We start from the raw sequence: 20,946 nt of genomic DNA, 5'->3' as shown, positions 1-20,946 counted from the left end.
ATAACACTTATAGTCATTTTGATAGTAGGCTAATATAGACACATCATGTTTTGCCTTTATTATAACACTTATATAAGACTTTTGAAGTCATTTTGCTAGTAGGCTAATATAGCTAATACAGACATATCATGTGTTGCCTTCATTATGAGATGTATATAAGACTTTTAAAGTCATTTTGTGATAGTAGGCTAATATAGCTACTTACATCATGTGTTGTCGTCATTATAAGACTTATATAAGACTTGTAAAGTCATTTTGATAGTAGGCTAATATAGCTAATAAAGACACTTACATCATGTGTTGCCTTCATTATAAGACTTATATGAGACTATTAGTCATTTTGATAGTAGGCTAATGTAGACACTTACATCATGTGTTGTCTTCATTATAACACTTATATAAGATATTTAAATTAATTTTGATAGTAGGCTAATATAGACACATCATGTGTTGCCTTCATTATAACACTTATATAAGACTATTAAAGTAATTTTGATAGTAGGCTAATATAACTACTTACATCATGTGTTGCCTTCATTATAAGACTTATATAAGACTAATAGTCATTTTGATAGTAGGCTAATGTAGACACTTACATTATGTGTTGCCTTCATTATAACACTTATAGTCCTTTTGATAGTAGGCTAATACAAACACAGCATGTGTTGCCTTCATTATAACACTTATGTAGACTCTTAAAGTCATTTTGATAATAGGGTAATATAGGCACTTACATCGTGTTGCCTTCATTATAACACTTATATAAGATATTTAAATTAATTTTGATAGTAGGCTAATATAGCCACTTACATCACGTGTTGCCTTCATTAAAATACGTTTAAAGTCATTTTGACAGTAGGCTAATATAGACACTTATATCATGTATTGCCTTCATTATAACACTTATATAAGACTTTTAAATTAATTTTGATAGTAGGCTAATAGAGACACTTACACCATGTGTTGCCTTCATTATAACACTTATATACGACTTTTACATTCATTTTGATAGTAAGCGAATAGAGACACTTACATCACGTTGTCTTCATTATAAGACTTATATACGACTTGTAATTTTTTTGTTTGTATTGTTTGTCCAACATGGCTCTCAACATTTTGGGTTGCCGACCCCTGACACAGACGGATAAGCAGGTTCGAGTGTATTGATGATGCTAAGGGTAATAAAAGTGCAGATGCTGGTCTAAAAAAATCTTCAACCTGGGTGCTCCCAAGTTATCTTCCACCCGTAGCGAGGAGAAAGGTGACCTCGGCGGCTGAGGTGATAAAGGTGACTTTAGTGACCACCTGTCAACGCTCGGACGCCTGCGGACTTTGGACTAAGGGCCCAATCCATAAGCCAGCGGATGAGTTTAAGCAGGGATAATAGTTGCCGGGTGAGACGTGGAAAGCGAGGAGCAATTTTATGGAAGAGGAGAAGGTTTCATATTTCGGAGAGAAAGGGTTTCTTTTATTCCCTACATTTGTTGTCTGCTTGGTGTGTTGCGTCCAGCACATTTTCTCATTCCCGCTCGCCACTGATGCTACGAGGACAAGGCAAGCGAGGTGAATTCCTCCCCGATATCCTTTTCCTTATTTCGTTCTTCCCTGTTGTCCCTCCCTGATATTACCCAAAAGGGGGCTGAAGGTGGAGGCGTATATATTTTTATATATAAATACAAAAAAAAAAAAGAAAAAAAAGTGAGAAATCTTTACGGTTGAAGGTGTTTGAGAGTAAATAACCTGGCGTCTTGCCGGCGAGCGGCTGCTTTATCAGCGGGCGGAGGAGGAGGGGGGGCGGGGGCGCTCTTCACGCCGACACAATGGCGGGCGCTCCGACAGGGGGAGGAGGGCACGGAGGCAGGGAGGGAGGCGGAGAAGAGTAAAGCCAAATATAACAAACGCGGGAGAAGATAGTCGTGATACGGGCAGCCAAATGGGATGAGGAAGGTGAGTTTAAATGCCGCCACCCCGAATTCCCTCTCGGAAAAACCTCCTCTTTACTTCCTTATGTTGCTTCTTTGGGGATGCTGTCTACCACATTCAAAATCTGGGTGCTGATGTCACATCACACACATTCAAGTAACAACTTTTTTTAATACAACATACCGTAAATTCCGGAATGTAAGTCGCTACTTTTTCCTCCACTTAGTACCCAGCGGCTTATAAAACGGTGTGGCTAATTTATGGATTTTTCTTCGATGATGGCCAAAAAAACAAACAAAACAAAAAAAACACTGAAAAGGTGTTGTGGAGGGGGGCGTGCCCTGCGGGCCTGCAGTGAAGCGGTATATGCCAGGACCGGCCTTGAAGTCAGCGACAGGTAGAAAACCCACCTGGGCCTTGTTATCTAATCACCTGTCGCTCTGTATAAGCGGCAAACGGGAGGAGAGACGTGGTTGGAGCTGGTGGAGAGCGAGAGTGTGCCTGTCACAGCCAAGGACAATTGCTGGAAAGCAACCCACTGGTCCGGATCATGTTTTATTTAAAGTTAAAGTTAAGTTAAAGTACCAATGATTGTCACACACACACTAGGTGTGGTGAAATTTGTCCTCTGCATTTGACCCATCCCCATGTTCACCCACTGGGAGTTGAGGGGAGCAGTGGGCAGCAGCTGTGCCACGCTCGGGAATAATTTTTAGTGACTTAACCCCCAATTCCAACCCTTGATGCTGAGTGCCAAGCAGGGAGGTAATGGGTCCCATTTGTATAGCTTTTTGTATGAGTCGGCCGGGGTTTGAACTCACAACCTACCGATCTTAGGGCTGACACTATAACCACTAGGCCACTGAGTAGGTTATGTTCTGTTAGTTTTGGACTTCCTTAGTTCCAGTTTTGTGCACTTTGGGTGTTTGTTCTGGTTACAATGGGTGCTATATAGTTTTACCTGCCTCTGATTAGTGCTCGGCACGTTCACCTGCTGTTGAGCACTAATCAGAGAGCTATTTAGTCACGGCGCTCGCCACAGTCGGTGTGGCTTCATTGTTTGCGGTATGCAACTGTCTTTTTGGTGTAGTACTGTTCTTGATTCCTGTGCTACGTTGTAGCCTTAGCTTCCCGTACGTTTTTCTTTTGTCTGTTTCTGTCGTTTTGGTACGTGTATGATTTATGATGAATAAATAGTCTCCTCCCTAACGCTGTCGTCCGGAGCTGTCCGATCTGCATTCCGGGAGAACCAACCTCGACCTGACCTCCCACATGTGACACCCACAGACTTTTATTGAGAAATAAAACGGTATCGAACCATGACACGGGCTCGCATTGGAAATGCTTGGTGGTATGGAGGACCCACTGGAAGGCGACTTCCACAGGTGTGTTATTGTGTGGGCTTGGGCAACATCTTTTGGACGAGAATGTTGCCTTTACAAAATAGGGAGCCGAATGTTGCATTTACCAAATAAGGTGCAGAATGTTGCCTTTACACAATAAGGCGCAGAATGTAGCATTTATCAAATAAGTAAAGAATATTGCCTTTACCAAATAAAGAGCAGGATATTTCTTTTACAACACAAGGTGCAGAATGTTGCCTTTACAAAATGAGGTGCAGAATGTTGCATATACAAAATAAGGTGCATAGTATTGCCTTTACAAAACAGGGTGCAGAATGTTTCCTTAACAAAATAGGGAGCAGAATGTTGCATTTACAAAATAAGGTGCAGAATGTTGCCTTTACACAATAAGGTGCAGAATGTTGCCTTTACACAATTAGGTGCAGAATGTTGCATTTACCAAATAAGCTGCAGAATATTGCCTTTACAAAAAAAGATGCAGAACGTTGCCTTTACAAAATAAGGAGCATAATGTTGCCTTTACAAAAAATAAGGTGCAGAATATTGTCTTTACCAAATAAGTGCAGAATATTGCCTGTACCAAATAAGGAGCAGGATATTGCTATTACAAAACAAGGTGGAGAATGTTGCATATACAAAATAGGGTGCAGAATGTTGCATTTACCAAATAGGTGCAGAATGTTGCCTTTACACAATAAGGCACAGAATGTTTCATTTACCAAATAAGTTGCATAATATTGCTTTTACAAAATAAGGTGCTAAATATTGCCTTTACCAAATAAGCTGCAAAATATATTACCTTTGCAATCAAAGGTGCAGAATGTTGCCTTCAAAAAATAAGGTGCAGAATGTCTGCATTTACAAAATAAGGTGCAAAATGTTGCCTTTAAAAAATAAGGTGCAGAATGTTGCCTTCACAAAATAAGGTGCAGAATGTTTGCATTTTCAAAAAGCTGCAGATATAAATGGATCTAAAACAGTAGCTGTGTGTAAAATGGCCGTCAAGGGAGAAGCTTCAGTATCGCAGATGGGACGTTAATATCCAATTCCACTCACGCGGTGTCGTGCCTTCTCAACAAGGTTTTACCCTCGGCCCAATCTCAGGCGTCTCCGTGCGCACTATGCACGCATGGGTTTGTCAGCTGTGTCAACGCTCGCGTCACCTTTTTTTTTTGTACATTCCCCCAAAACACACCCTGCGTTTACTTTTCGCCCGCCTTTGACTCACCCCCGTCCTTCCTTACGCGGCATATCAAGCGAGGCCAGATATGTACTCGGGGAGTGTGTGTGTGTGAGTGTGTGTGTGTGTGTGTGTCCGTGCATGGCTGAGCGCACTGTTCAATAGTGCGCGGGCTGGCTGGCAAAAGCGAACGGCGGTGCAGACTTTGGGCCGGGGCTGCGCTATCACGCCCAGTTATCGTTTTCCCCCATGAAGGGCTCCCTTATCACCCCAACCCAGAGAGGTCTCCCTTCTTCGCCCATCCCCTCACCCACTCCTCTCTCCCTCCCTTCTCACCCATTCTCCTCCCTTGCCCCCCCTCCTTTCATACCCACCCTGCGCAACCGGGAGGGCGGGGTGGGGGCGCCACGGACTTCAAAGATTCTCTCCTGTTGACGCCTCACTCACACTCTCTCTCTCTCTCTCTCCGTGTGTGTGTGTGTGTGTGCGTACGCTCAATTTGCCAAAACAGTTTTTCCAGTGTAATTGGGCTTGGGGTACCTGTGTCCATGAGATAGCGCAGCCTCTTCTCCACGCGAGCCGCTCGGGCGTCTATGTGCCTCTGCTCGCTCTCCAGCGCAGACAGCTCCCCGACCACATACTGACTCGCGTCTTTGAACGCCTTCTGTCGGCCGCCAGGGAGCGTGAGAGGGAGAGAGAGAGAGAGAGAGAGAGAGAGAGAGAGAGAGAGAGAAAGAGAGAGGGAGTGAGAGAGAGAGAACACGGTTAGGTAGGAGGAGGCGAAGAAGGGTAGAGCGATATGGCATGAAAGAGAATGGAGGAACACAGACATGGATGGAAGCCAAAAACAAAGAAACTAATTCTGTCCACTCATCAACAAGACAGCGGTTCTCAAACTTTTTTCCACCAGGTACCACCTCAGAAAACACTCGGCTCTTCAAGTACACCTCCATAATGGCTGATAATGCAGTACTGTAGCATAGCATGACTACGTATTCATCCATCCATCCATCTTCTGCTTATATGAGGTCGGGTCGCGGGGGCAGCAGCCTAAGCAGGGAAGCCCAGACTTCTCCCTTCCCAGCCACTTTGTCCAGCTCTTTCCGGGGGATGCCGAGGCGTTCCCAGGCCAACCGGGAGACATAGTCTTCCCAACGTGTCCTGGGTCTTCACCGTGGCCTGCTATCGGTCAGACGTGCCCTAAACACCTCCCTAGGGAGGCATTCAGGTGGCATCCTGACAAAATGCCCGAACCACCTCATTTGAGCTCCCCCCGGATGGCAGAGCTTCTCACCCTATCTCTAAGGGAGAACCCCGCCACCCGGCGGAGGAAACCTATTTCGGCCGCTTGTACCCGTGATCTTGTCCTTTCGGTCATGACCCAAAGCTCATGACCATAGGTGAGGATGGGAACGTAGATCGACCGGTAAATTGAGAGCTTTGCCTTCCGACTCAGCTCCTTCTTCACCACAACGGATCGGTGCAACGTCCGCATTACTGAAGACGCCACACCGATCTGCCTGTCGATCTCACAATCCACTCTTCCTTCACTCGTGAACAAGACTCCTAGGTACTTGAACTCCTCCACTTGGGGCAGTGAGAGCTGAAGATCCTTGCCAGATGAAGCCATCAGGACCACATCATCTGCAAAAAGCAGAGACCTAATCCTGTGGCCAACAAACTGGAACCACCTCAACGCCTTGACTGCGCCTAAAAATTCTGTCCATAAAAGGTATGAACAGAATCGGTGACAGAGGGCAGCCTTGGCGGAGTCCAACCCTCACTGGAAACGTGTGACTCCAAAACATGTTCACTACAGTTTGCATTAACAACAGGTGGACCCTGGAACAGACTACAGATGATCAAAGCTTCCTGTCAGTTCAGCAGCCTCAGCCTGGCAAATTCCTTCTTGGTAGTAAAGTGAAGTGAATTGAATTATATTTATATAGCGCTTTTTCTCTAGTGACTCAAAGCACTTTACACAGTGAAACCCAATATCTAATTTTTACATTTAAACCAGTGTGGGTGGCACTGGGAGCAGGTGGGTAAAGTGTCTTGCCCAAGGACACAATGGCAGTGACTAGGATGGCGGAAGCAGGAATCGAACCTGCAACTCTCAAGTTGCTGGCATGGCCGCTCTACCAACCGAGCTATACTGGGATGTAACAATCAACGGCAAACATGATAAACCGCAGTAAAACTTCCCACCGCTAGAAAAAAAAAGGCTGAAGACACCTTTTTAATAAGGCTTTTCACTAATCATCTTTTCATTGTATTGTTTTTCAATCATTAATATGTCTACTATTTTTCACTGAACGTTATCTTTTGATTAACTTATTAATGTAATATTTATATTATAATTATTTTAATTGTTACATACAATTTATTATTCGTTTTATACTATTTTTTTTAGATTCATTTTAGTTAGTGTGGACACCTCAAAGGTAACGTTTTACCTCAAATCCTTGGTGCCATGCTATGTTTTTGCCTTATTATCATCAATAGTGTTGTGTGTGTTTGTGTATTTCTAACCTTCTTGAGACATCAACAAGAAAAAGTAGCTTCCAAATGAGGAGGTGCGAACAAGTTAGGACATAAAACATGGTCCCAATACAGAATACCATTGCTTCTTATAGAGCAGGCCTGGGCAAACATTTTGACTCAGGGGCCGAATTTGCAGAAAAAAATGTGTCTGGGGGCCGGTATTATTTTTATAAACACTAATACAAAACCTCACAATAATGTCTTATTGAATGCTAAAAACGTTATGACAGACCGCCTTTAAAAACGGAAGGAAATTTCTATTTTTTTTACTGAATTAGACATCCAGAATGTAAATGAAAATAAAGAATGTGGGATTTACAATATTCACTATAAAACATAAAACACTGAATATTGAAAACATTTGAATGTCACCACCTCTGCATCCACATATTTTACAATTAACAAAAATACAACAAACAGAGCAAAATAAGAATGCCAATGGTAATTTTTTTTAACCTACAATCTGATACATCTGATACATCACTAAGCTGTAGAAGTTTGTTGTAAAAATCTCCTTCCACGTCTGTCCCTAACACCTGCATTTCAGGCTCTGTGGAAACACTCCCCACTCACACTATTTGGTGCCTCATCAGAGCTGCTGTGACTTACATTACCATAGTAACTAATTAGATGACCATAGTAACTAATTAGATGACCAAAGTAACTAGTATATCATGCAAAAGTGCAGATTCCAAGCATTGAAAGACTTAGTATAGTTGAAGACTTACGGTCATTAGAAAACATCACTGCACATCATAACGGCAAATACATTTTCCAGCTTAAAGATCTAAAAAAAAAAATAATTGGGAATGTCCGACGGGCCGGATTGAAAAACTTAACTTGGCCACATTTGGCCCCCGGGCCATAATTTTCCCAGATCTGTTATAGAGAATGTCTCATTTGGTGATGAAATCCATCAAAATGAAGATGGTCTCAAAAAGGAGGGATTGTTCAAATCTACTGTGTGTCGGTTTTAAAAGTGCTCCCCCTCTGGTCAACATTTGAAATAACAAGTGTGTGTTAAAAATTTGAAGTGCTCCCCCTCTGGCCAATATATGTAATAAGTGTGTGTAAGAAATTGAAAGGTGCACCCTTTGGCCACAATTTATTAAAAAAATAAATATATGTATATAGAGACATACTGTAATAACTTGAAGTAAATATTGAAGATTAAAAAACAATTCCAAACCAAAAATTCCAAAAAAAAGAAGAAATTAACTAAAAGCAGTCGTTTTCTCACTATGTGTAAACTTATTTTCTTATAAAATTGGGAACATTTTCTCATATTCTTTATGATTCTTTAATAGTGTTACATTTTCTCCTTTTTGATGTAAAAGTATTACTTTTTAATGCAAAACGGTGACATTTGTCATAAAATTCTGACTTTTATCACAATATTACCATTTTTTTTGTTCTTGTAAAATAGTGACCTTTTTTTTTAGCAAAATGATGATTTGCATAACTTTGCAAAGTTAAATTCAGATTATTTTTATAATATTGCCAACATTTTTAAGTTCTCTAATAAAATTGTGACTTTTGTTGAGTAAAATTATGACTCTATTCATTAATTTGCCAATATGTCAAGATGTTCTTGTAAAGTTAAGTTAAAGTACCAATACCAATGATTGTCACACACACATTAGGTGTGGTGAAATTTGGCCTCTGCATTTGACCCATCACCCTTGTTCACCCACTGGGAGGTGAGGGGAGCAGTGGGCAGCAGCAGTGCCGCGCCCGGGAATCATATATGGTGGTTTAACCCCCAATTCCAACCCTTGATGCTGAGTGCCAAGAAGGGAGGTAATGGGTCCCATTTTTTATAGTCTTTGGTATGACACGGCCGGGGGTTTGAACTCACAACCTTCCGATCACAGGGCGGACACTCTAACCGCTAGCTCACTGACTAGGTATCATAATATTGCACACATGTTCAGTTTTTCTTGTAAAATTTTGACTTGCGTTGAGTAAAATGACGACTTGTATTACATTACTGCCAAAAATCTTAAGTTTTTCTTGTGAAATTGTGACCTTTTTCTTGTGAAATTCCAACTCATTTTTCACAACAAGCTTTTTTTAATATTTGCATAGTATGTATATATTATTAATGTTGTAAATACACTTCCAGAAAGGGTGGTCCTAAAGAGGGAGGCGTTATTCGGAGGTCTCAAGAAGGTTAACAAACACAAGACACTGTGTGTGTGTGTGTGTGTGCGTTTTCTCTTCTCTTCTTCTATTGTTATTTTTTTGTTTAGTTTTTAATTTATTTTAGGAGTCTTTTTACGTATTTTTAGGAGTATTTTTTTACGTGTTTTGTGAGTTTTTTCGTGTTTTAGGAGTCTTTATGTGTTTTAGGAGTCTTATTATGTGTTTTAGGAGTAATTTATGTTTTAGATGTCACTGTGCATCTCTTCGGAGTCATTTTATGTGTTTTGGAGTCGTTTTTAATGTTTTAGAAGTTGGTTGTTGTGTTTTTAAATGTTTTACTAGTCATTTTAATGTGTTAAGTCATTTTACGCATTTGTGTTTCGCACAAGAGGTAGAACATCTCACTAAGCAGTAGAAAATGGATGGATGGATGTTTTTTTTGTTATGTACATCTCTTTGGGTTTGCCACTTGCCTGTGCATGAAAAGTGCCATATAAAACAAAGTTAAATTGATTTGAATGCTAAGAAGAACATGCACGAAAATGATACAGCAAGAAGTTATTCTCACAAATGAGATATATTCATATTAAGGCTGTCATTGATTGTTTAAATCAGATTAACCACATTATTATTTCCTTGCATTAATACAATTTGCTCAAGTGTCATACAGGAACATTTTTTAAATGTTTTACTGAACTGACAGTCATTGTTGTCATGTTTAATTACATTCATTTACATTTAAGAAGACCATGTTGTCATATGGTCTTTTTAAATGTAAGTAAATGCATGTGAAGAGGCTACGTGGGTAAAAAATTGCTCAACAACTTAACTTTAATGCAAAATTGAAAAAATATCTAAATAAAGTAAATAAAACAATAAGCTGCTTAGCTTCTGGGTTGGTTGTTGGTGTTGCCTGGTCGACAAAAAAACGGTCGGATATTTATTTTGACCACTACTAGCAGCATGCTGTTTAACGTCACACGATCGTTCACCACGAAGTATACTTTATCTTACAATACACTGTATTTTCCCGGACTATAGAGCGTAACGGGATATATTCGCCACACACTAAATTTGAGAAAAAAGAAACATCTTTCCATTTAATAGCCGCACCAGACTATAAGCCTCGTTGTGAAATTAGTTATTTACACAGACCCACTAGCTGCGCAAGCGAGTTCTCAAATCAGATAAGCAGACTCAACGTTTTGCTGAATTTACTGAGAAATTTGTGAAATTTAAACAATATAAAAAGAATGTCAAATTAAGTTAATAATACTAGCACATACACCTGTAAACTTGTTAGCATATTAGCTAACAATGCTAGCTTCAACTTAACTCATAACTTCTAGCGTCGTTAGCATTAGCTAATATGCTGTGTTAGTATTATTAACATACAACAGCCTTCTTATTGTGTCGTTTCAGTTTCACAAATTGATCGAAACGTCACCGTGGAGTTACTGAGTCTGTTTAGCTGATTGGAGAGCTAGCGTCCGCAGCTAGTGGGTCCATGACGATGACTTCCCTTTTGTTTGATCAGCCGTTTTACTGCCCTGTTACAGATGTTGTTTGTAAACAATTATGATATGTAAATAAACTTTTATAAACTATTTCTGAGTAAACAACTCATTTCACAACATCTATATCTGCAGCTTATATTCCAGTGTGATTTATATATGGAAAAATATGTTTTTCTTCTGAAAATTTAGTTGGTGCGGATTTTCTGTAGACCAAAACATATGGTAAATGTTCTAATTCAGTGGTTCTCAAATGGGGGTATGCGTACCCTTGGGGGTAGTTGAAGGTATGCCAAGGGGTACGTGAGATTTTTTCAAAACATTCTAAAAATAGCAAAAATTTAAAAATCCTTTATAAATATATTTATTAAATAATACTTCAACAAAATATGAATCTAAGTTCATTAACTGCGAAAAGAAATGCAACAATGCTATATTCAGTGTTGACAGCTAGATTTTTTTGTGGACATGTTCCACAAATATTGATGTTAAAGATTTCTATTTTTGTGAAGAAATGTTTAGAATTAAGTTCATGAATCCAGAGGGATCTCTATTACAATCCCCAAAAAGGGCACTTTAAGTTGATGATTACTTCTATGTGTAGAAATCTTTATTTATAATTGAATCACTTGTTTAATTTTCAACAAGTTTTTTGTTATTTTTACATCTTTTTTTCCAAACAGTTCAAGAAAGACCACTACAAATTAGCAATATTTTGCACTGTTATACAATTTAATAAATCAGAAACTGATGACATAGTGCTGTATTTTACTTCTTTATCGCTTTTTTTCAACCAAAAATGTTTTGCTCTGATTAGGGGTTACTTGAATTAAAAATAATTTCACTGAAAAAAGGTTGAGAACCACTGATATAATTAATTGTGAAGCAGTAACAAACATGTCGGGATGCAAAAGATGGCTTTCTAACTAACCCTTTTCTTTAGTTTTACCGTAAACGCTGCATTCAGGGTCCATAAGGGACACACAAGTGGTCACGTTGGAACCGTTTACACTTCACACAGCTGCCATTAACTGGCTATTCCACAGATTCATTTATTTAAATTCACTACTGAGGCTTCATGTGAAAATATCTCCTTTTTACTGCTGATGCACTTCCTTTTTCTTAATGGGAAGAAGTGTGCAGGGGAAAGTTTTTTTTTTCCTCTCTCTCTTCTTCCACCCAGGCCAGCACTTTTCCCTTTGCTCTCTCTCTCTCTAGTGTGCATCTGTGTGTGTGTGTGTGTTGATTCCCTGCACCCCTTTACCCTCCCCTCCCCGCGTGCTCTCGCTCTATCGCCATATTTTTCCTTGGCAAATCAATTTTACACATGATCAGCCCACTCCCCTTGCCGTGCTCGGCCCAGCCGTAATTAAGAGGAGGGAAATTACCATATATATTATATTAATGCAAACATCATTCAGCAGGTAATTCTTGGCTGATCGGGATAATGGAAAGGTTGAACACCCATTAACCCTGCAGCCCGGGCGGCGCTGGTGTGTGTGTGTGTGTTTGTGTGTGCGTGTGAATGTGGGGTCGCCGATAGAGGAGAGGGCTGCCTGGGAAGAGAGATTCACCCCACTGTCTCCACTGACACACACTCATTGAAATTATAGCAGTCTTTTACACACACACACTTTGTGCACTCAAGTTCAAACACAGGCTGAGATGAGTGAATGTGGTGTGTGTGTGTGTGTGTGTGTGCACTGTAAAGATGTGCATTTATTGTGCAAATACACAGTCTTTCAGTTGATAACTAACATTGTTATGATTAAAATGGCAGTGAGTTAGATCCAGACTACAATGTTTTAGGGCTGGACAATTAATCGAATTTTAATGTCGATTTTGATTATGGCTTCTCACCTTCATGAAAATCTAATAGGGGTGTAACGGTACACAAATATTTCGGTTCGGTACGTACCTCGGTTTAGAGGTCACGGTTCTCTTAATTTTCGGTACAGTAAGAAAACAACAAAATACAATTTTTTTGGTTATTTCTTTACCAAATTTGCAAAATATTCCCCCAAAAATATTTTTCTTAGTTGAATATTTGATGTGAAGTAATCGGAACCATGGATAGGTCAATAATTCATAATAACATTGATTTTGATTCAATATTATGTTTTGAGCAATGACAGTTAGAAAGAAAAAAAACAGCTTTGTTTTATTAGTCAACATTGCAACTTTTTCTAAATTACATTTAACTTTTAAGCTTTTTTATTTCACTTTTGTTATGTTTTTGTTTATTTTAGTAGTATTTTTAGAATGTGCCGTGGGCCTTTAAAACATTAGCTGTGGGCTGCAAATGGCCTCCTGGGCACACTTTTGCTATAGATCAGGGGTAGGTAACCTATGGCTCTAGAGCCAGATGTGGCTCTTTTGATGACTGCACCTGGCTCTCAGATAAATCTTAGCTGACATTGCTTAACACGTTAAGTAATGAATGATTCCGCTGGTAATCACAGTGTTAAAAATAACGTTAAAAAATATAAAACATTCTCATGCATTTTAATCCATCCATCCGGTTTCTAACGCACCTGTTCAAGATGTCGCATTAATGGTAAGAAATATTTTATTTATTATTGGTAAGCTTCAGAATAACAAAGTTATTAAAAAGAATACGAGACTTATTATACTCTAAAAATGTTGGTCTTACTTAAAAATGCAAGCGTTTAGTTGTATTCAGTCTTAAAAATATAATATATGGCTCTCACGGAAATACTTTTTTAAAAATATTTGGCTTGTTTGGCTCCCTCAGCCAAAAAGGTTCCCGACCCCTGTTATGGATAATAAAAAATAAAAACCGATAAATCTATGGGTAAACGCAGAGCCTAGCAACGCATGCGCATTTATCATAACTCTCTCGCTCTCTCTGTCACTGCCCCTCCCTCACGAATGCTGCTGCGTGCACAGTTCGTTTTGTTTTTAACCCCTTCTTAACCCTGAACGTACATTGAAAATACACGCAACCCTAACTTAAAATGCCGGACATTTGAGGCATTTAAGAAACTCCACTCGGACAGCCCCGCAAAAGAGGACATATCCGGTGAAAAGAGGAGGTATGGTCAGTCTATTGTAGCCCGGTCGATGCTAGCATGCCTTGTACTGTGCGCCTCAGTGTGCATTTTTTACACAACGTGCGGTGCGCTACTTAATATGTCCGTGTGGAAACACGTATGGTACACCTCCGAACCAAAACCCCCGTACCGAAACGGTTCAATACAAATACACGTACCGTTACACCCATAAAATCTAATAATTGAAAAAACAACAACAACAAAAAATGGATTAACATGCATGGAAATTCCAGCGTTTGTGACGGTGGAGCGGAAGAGGAGCAAATGAGTGGGGAAAAAAAGCTTTGAAATCTTACTTATTATTTGACACATCGCTAGTATGCATAATCAATCATCACTAAAGTCCATACTTGCCAACCTTGAGACCTCCGAATTCGGGAGATTGGGGAGGGTGTGGGGTGGGGTTAAGGGGAGAGGAGTATATTTATAGCTAGAATTCTTCCAGTTGATAACTAACATTATTATCAACTATGTAAATAATTATGATATGTAAATAAACAATTGTCTTTGGAAGTGGGAGGAAGACGGAGTACCCGGAGGGAACCCACGCATTCACGGGGAGAACATGCAAACTCCACACAGAAAGATCCCGAGCCTGGATTTGAACCCAGGACTGCAGGAACTTCGTATTGTGAGGCTGGGGATGGGTTGATTGGCAACACTAAATTGGCCCAAATGTGTGAATGTTGTCTGTCTATCTGTGTTGGCCCTGCGATGAGGTGGCGACTTGTCCAGGGTGTACCCCGCCTTCCGCCCGATTGTAGCTGAGATAGGCGCCAGCGCCCCCCCGCGACCCGAAAAGGGAATAAGCGGTAGGAAATGGATGGATGGAAATAAACAATTGTAAATTATTTATGAGTGTATTAACGTGCCGGCTGGAATAAACACACGCCGAGAAATAGCCAGCCTATTATTTACACATGTACACACAACACTACTCTCTACTCATTGTTGTATTTGGAAGTGCAATGCTTTGTAGCCAGTAGCAAAGCCTTTGAAAGAGCATAGTTATGGGCAGCATCTCTAACATTTAATTTGCAGGAAAAGAGTTAGTTTAGGGTTGAATTGTCCGTCCTCGTTCTATTCTCAGTCACTATCTTTTTTTGGACATTACTGCTTGCCGTAGTTTTGAAGCAATGCATGATGGGATTCCGGATGTTGTGTGTCAGTGTATTAACGTGGCGGCACGCTGAGAAATAGCCTGCCTACTTTACTTTAGGACCCTGCCGAGAGTATAGAGCTGGTCCACAGTTCCACGATCAGGACGAAAACCACACTGTTCCTCTTTAATCCGAGGTTCAACTATCTCCAGTACACCTGAATAGACCTTACCGGGAAGGCTGAGGAGTGTGATCCCACGATAGTTGGAACACACCCTCCGGTTTTGTTACTTGATGAATGGTACCTGTTAGCATGCTTGCTTTTTTTCTAAAAAGCTAATTTTGTAGACGTCCACCTCAGTAGTATTTTAATATTTGATGCAGGTTATTTGTTAGCAGACTGTCATTTTAGACCATGTTTATATAGAGTAATATATTTTGGTACTTGACGCATTTTACAGTCATTAATTTAGCATGCTAACATTAACATTTTTTTAAGTATACACCTCAGTGTCATATGTTTTGGTGTTTCACAAATTTTAACTGCGAACATGCTATTGTTAGTATGTTAGCAGTGTAAGGTTAGCATGCTAGCTTTTTTAAAGCAAATTTTGCTGATATTTTTGTTACTTGATGCTATTTGGCCAGCATGGTAACTGTTACCATATCAGTTGGACTTTGGCTCTTCAGCGTTCACATATGTTGAAATCGCATTTCCAAGTTCTTTGAAAAAAACCTACATGTTGTATTGTAACTTTCAAAATGTGCACTTAATTCTTTCTATAATTACTGCCACCAAGGTTTGAGCAAATCAAGGACTTGCAGTTCAGTAAAACATTTGAAAAAACATTAATGTATGATATTCTGACTACTAAATTGCATTTGCACCCAAATATTGGGGTATTTTCTTAAGCAAACGTTATTTATGCAAGACTTGACTACCGTATTTCCTTAAATTGCCACCGGGTATATAGTATCCGCCTGCCTAGAATTACTGCCGTGTCAAACTCGTTTCGCAAACTAATTAGTGCATGCTTAGCATTACCGCCGGGTCAAACTCGTTTCGCAAAATATTATTTTCATTAGCACATGTCTAGAATTTCCGCCGGGTCAAACTAGTTTCGCAAAATAATTAGCATATGCGTAGGATTTCCGCCGGGTCAAACTCGTCATGTCACGTCATGACACTTCACCTGTCAGTATTTTCAAAATGGAGGAGGCTGATTTCAATAATTTGAAATTGCATAAAGGGAAGAAGATTAAGAGCTATTCAGTAGGATTTAAGGTCCAAGCAATTGAATATGCTAAAAAGAACAGTAAACAGCTATGTTTTATTAATAGTAGCTGCGTGTGTCAAATATGATTCATTAAATGACTCCCGCCTCCTGGTGGTAGAGGGCGCTAGTGATCCTTCTTGCGACTACTCGGCTGCAGAAGAAGTGACAACAAGCAGCAAGAGTGAGCAGGGATCGTTTATTTTTTCCTCTCGCTTGCACTTTTAACATGGAGGATTACGTATCTAAAAAAAAACACCATTTTTTAAACTGGACTTTCAACCGAAGCAGGAGGTAATAAAGGAAGAACTTCATCGAGACAGAAAGACTTCTATTAAAACTGAAGAAAGATAAGGAAGACCTCTATAAACAAGTTATCGATGCTTTTGATCAGAAGGAGCTGCGCATGGACTTCATTTGTAAGTAAAGGTAAGACCATAATAACGTTTTTTTTAATTAAATGTGCTTTTCATGATGGTATCCTTACATCACACTCAAATTTATAAGCGCAGGCCTAAATTTACCACATGCCTTTGGTAAGTGCCGGAGTGAGAAGAGGTTTTGAATTAATTAGCGCCCCACTGTAATCACAGTTTTTAATTGTGATCAATCTGATTAAAAAAAAAAAATCACTCACGCTTTTTAACGACCCGCAGAACCTTGTTTAACGTAGCATGAAAAGGGCAGATTTGGCAAACAGACGCACCTCTTCTTCAAAAGGCCTGCGGATGTCGATGTCCATCTGCGACCCCCAACCGTCACCATCCGTCTTCTTCAGGTCCTCAGGAGCAGACTTCTGTCTCTTCACCTCTGCGGGGAGCAATGACGAGGTTCATAGAAGATACAAATAAAATGTAACTACTTCTTCCCACGCTGACTGAAACCCACCTGGTCTGCTCTCCACATACTGACTGAAGGACTTGAGCTGCGTCTTCCTGACCGCAGAGTCCTTGTTGAAGACCACGGGGCTGCGCAGCCTGTCGGTGGCTCGGCGCAGTCGCTCCGCTCGCAGCTCGTCTGCGTTGTTCTATACGACCGCCAGCAGGAAGAAGGAGAAGAGGACAACGACATTAGAGGCCAATAAGCTAAACCACTATGTGAGCGGTCCCACATTTACAAAACAAGCACAAATCGAAAAAAATACAAAAAATCTTGATTGCACGGTTGTAGACCACTACAGTGTAGTACACCTGGCATCCTTCAAATGTTTATAAAACTGGATTTTTTGTTTCCTCCTCGCTTTTGGCTTTTCCCACCACAGTGAAGAAATCACATGTTTAACTTGAATTATATTCTGCAATTGATCCGTCCTCGAGACCAGAAACGGACATCTCTCCTTGGAACATGTGCAATTACACGACCACCTAGCTAATGATATAAAAAACCCAAAACCAGTGACGTAAGCATGTTGTGTAAATGGTAAATAAAAACACAATACAATGATTTGCTAATTCTTTTCAACCTATATTCAATTGAATGCACTGCAAAGACAAGAACTGAAAAACTTATTTTTTTTTGTCAAATAATCCTTAACTTAGAATTTAATAGCAGCAACACATTGCATAATTTCTGGCTGTTGTTGATAAATGGCTTTCGCTTTGCATAGCAGAGTTTTAACTTGCACTTACAGATGCAGCAACGAACTGTAGTTACTAACAGTGGTTTTCTGAAGTGTTCCTGAGCCCATGCGGTGATATCCTGTACAGACTGATGTCCCTTTTTGACGCAGTACCGCCTGAGGGATCGAAGGTCCGTAATATCATCGCTTACGTGCAGTGATTTCTCCAGATTCTCTGAAGCTTTTGATGATATTAAGACATGGCGACAAGGGGCATTTTTACCACTGTGTTACATGGCCTTTCCTTTTAACAACACTCAGTAAACGTTTGACAACTGAGGAGACCAATTTTTGAAGATTTTCAGGTGGAATTATTTCCCATTCTTGCTTGATGTACAGCTTAAGTTGCTCAACAGTCCAACGTCTTCGTTTTGGTATTTTGCGCTTCATATTGCGGCACACATTTTCAGTGGGAGACAGGTCTGGACTACAGGCAGGCCGGTCTCGTACCCGTACTCTTTTACTACGAAGCCACGCTGTTGTAACACGTAACATGTAAATCTGTTTACGAGTGTCTGTGTTAGCATTATTAACTTACTATGACATTCTTTTTGGATTGTTTCAGTTTCAGAAATTGTAAATAATCAAATGTATATGCTTGTTCTTATGCTTTCTGAACTCGTAATGTTCACTGCTCGCTGTACATATCCTACCAAGTCAGACCTGCACTGTTTCTCAGGCGATCCAATTGTTGATGACTGAAGTACTGATTTCAACCAAACCTAACCCCTCGGATTGTAAATAATGTAAATAATTCAATGTATATACTCCGATGATTAACTTGCATGATGACTGTATTATGCTGATAGTATATATTTATACTATGAATTGATTAACGTGGACTTAAACAAGTTGAAAAACTTATTTGGGTGTAACCATTTAGTAGTCAATTGTACGGAATATGTTAGGGGTGTGTGAAAAAATCATTTATGTTGTGTGATTCAGAATCGATTCTAATTTTTTAAAAATCGATTATTAAAATTTTTTTTTTTTTTTTTTAATCAATCCAACAAACCACTACACAGCAATACCATAACAATGCAATCCAATTCCAAAACCAAACCTGACCCAGCGACACTCAGAACTGCAATAAACAGAGCAATTGAGAGAAGACACAAACACGACACAGAACAAACCAAAAGTATTGAAACAAAAATTAATATTACCAACAACAGTATCAATATTAGTTATAATTTCAGCATAGCAGTGATTAAAAATCCCTCATTGACATTATCATTAGACATTTATAAAAATAAAAAAAAAGTGTCACAGTGGCTTACAGTTGCATCGCATCTCATAAGCTTGACAACACACTGTGTCCAATGTTTTCACAAAGATAAAATAAGTCATATTTTTGGTACGTTTAATAGTTAAAACACACTTACATTATTGCAATCAGTTGATAAAACATTGTCCTTTACAATTATAAAAGCTTTTTACAAAAATCTACTACTCTGCTTGCATGTCAGCAGACTGGGGTAGATCCTGCTGAAATCCTATGTATTGAATGAATACAGAATCCTTTTGAATCGGGAAAAAAATCGTTTTTGAATAGAGAATCGAATCAAAAAAATCAATATCAATTCGTGACCCCAAGAATCAATATTGAATCGAATCGTGGGACACACAAAGATTCACAGTCCTAGAATATGTACTGTACTGTGTAATCTACTAATAAAAGTTTCAATCAATCCATTAAAAAAACCTCAGTAAATTCACCAAAACGTCACCGTGAGTCTGTTTTGCCGATTGAAGAGCTAGCTAGTGGGTCCATGACTATGACTTCTGTTTTGTCAGATCAGCCGTTTTACTGCCGTGTTACAGAAGCCGCTTGGAAACAACGAATGTATGTAAATACACACATACACACTATTTCTGTTTGAATAACTCATTTACAGTCCAGAAAATACAGAATGTGTTTTTTGCGTACACATGCAAAATAACTACAATTGGAAAATAATTAAAATGTACTTGAGCACACACCGCCTCCAGACAGGACGCTGTGGTACATCTGCTCGAAAGTGATAGGTTAGCAACGCCGTGGCTTGCTTGTTTGCGTCTTCGAAAAAATACGCACATACACGCGTATGAGCACATAACACCCCCCCCCCCCCCCCCCCCCCCCCCACTCAGGGGAGATACAAAAAGGAAGCAATTAACTTGACTTTCAACAAAACCCCCAGCCAGAAAATATATTCAAATTATGCAAAAAGGTTAGAAAAGCTATTGTTTTCAAAGTGAACACGTGTTTAAAAGCTGCACGCTCGCTTCTCCCGCTATCAAAACAGGCATGCTGGAATGCTTTATTAGCGCGCCTCCAAAATGAACCAAGCCGAGTGGAAAAGAAACCGTCGGAGGCCGCCGGCGGAGCCGCGCTGACGCTAATAAGACGGCCAAAAGTGCAATAAAGTCGACAATTAGGGCAAACATGTTCCGCCGCTTGAGACGGGAGGGAGATAGTCAGACGTAACAGAGAGAGCGTGCAACTTGCTTTAAACGAGGCGCTTCTGATAGCTGACGCTCCAAAACAAAGCGGGTAATTAAGTCTTTTCTTCACTTTGTTTGCTTGGGCAGGTCCGCCAGTAGAAGCCTCACGTAGAGTCGTGGCAAGGGGGAAAAAGTGCAACGTAAGAGTGGCCATCACTCTTGTTTTTGTTGTGTTTGCTGTTGTTGTTTTTGTCTCTCTGTCTAATCCTCCTCTTATCCCTACAATTTACCCCTCTGTCTTACTTTTTTGTCCTCCTTCTATCCCCTCCTGCTCTGGCCCGGCTGCACCAAATGATACCGTATTTTTCGGACTACAATTCGCAGTTTTTTTCAAAGTTTGGCCGGGCTCCGGAGCGATGTGTGAAATTATTAACACATTACCGTAAAATATCAAATAATATTATTTATCTCATTCGCGGAAGAGACGTAGAAAATGTCAGCAATCGTCACACACACGTCAGCCATCGTCACATACACATCAACCGATAAGAATTCGGCGGGGGAGGGTCATGGCAGAAGTGCATTGTGGGTCATGGAACGCTAACTGCTATATGCTACTGTTGTAGCTGTTGAGATGGATCATTTCAACGTTGGCGGTAACTTATAAAAACTGAGAAGGGTTGAACAAAAATGGCACCGAAAAGGAAATCATGTACTGCAGATTACACAATATCAAATAATATTGTGTAATATATATAATGTGTTATATATATATATATATAT

General features: G+C 39.9%; 1 protein-coding gene across 6 annotated transcripts in view; it reads right to left on the bottom strand.

Annotated features, from left to right (window-relative positions):
- ehbp1 (EH domain binding protein 1) overlaps positions 1-20,946 on the bottom strand; it is a 360,301-nt gene that overhangs the window by 71,129 nt on the left and 268,226 nt on the right. For 5 of the 6 annotated variants that reach the window (XM_061911324.1, XM_061911325.1, XM_061911327.1 and 2 more), the window contains 3 exons: positions 17,007-17,145; positions 16,825-16,928; positions 5,008-5,131 (listed from right to left, as the gene is read on the bottom strand). In XM_061911324.1, the coding sequence (XP_061767308.1) occupies positions 5,008-5,131; positions 16,825-16,928; positions 17,007-17,145 (367 nt within the window). The remainder of the gene's footprint in view (positions 1-5,007; positions 5,132-16,824; positions 16,929-17,006; positions 17,146-20,946) is intronic. The other variant, XM_061911326.1, reaches the window with a different exon arrangement.

This window comes from Nerophis ophidion, linkage group LG09 (assembly GCF_033978795.1).
Source record: "Nerophis ophidion isolate RoL-2023_Sa linkage group LG09, RoL_Noph_v1.0, whole genome shotgun sequence".
In the NCBI taxonomy this organism is placed as follows: Eukaryota; Metazoa; Chordata; class Actinopteri; order Syngnathiformes; family Syngnathidae; genus Nerophis; species Nerophis ophidion.
This window is presented reverse-complemented; position numbering and strand designations above follow the sequence as displayed.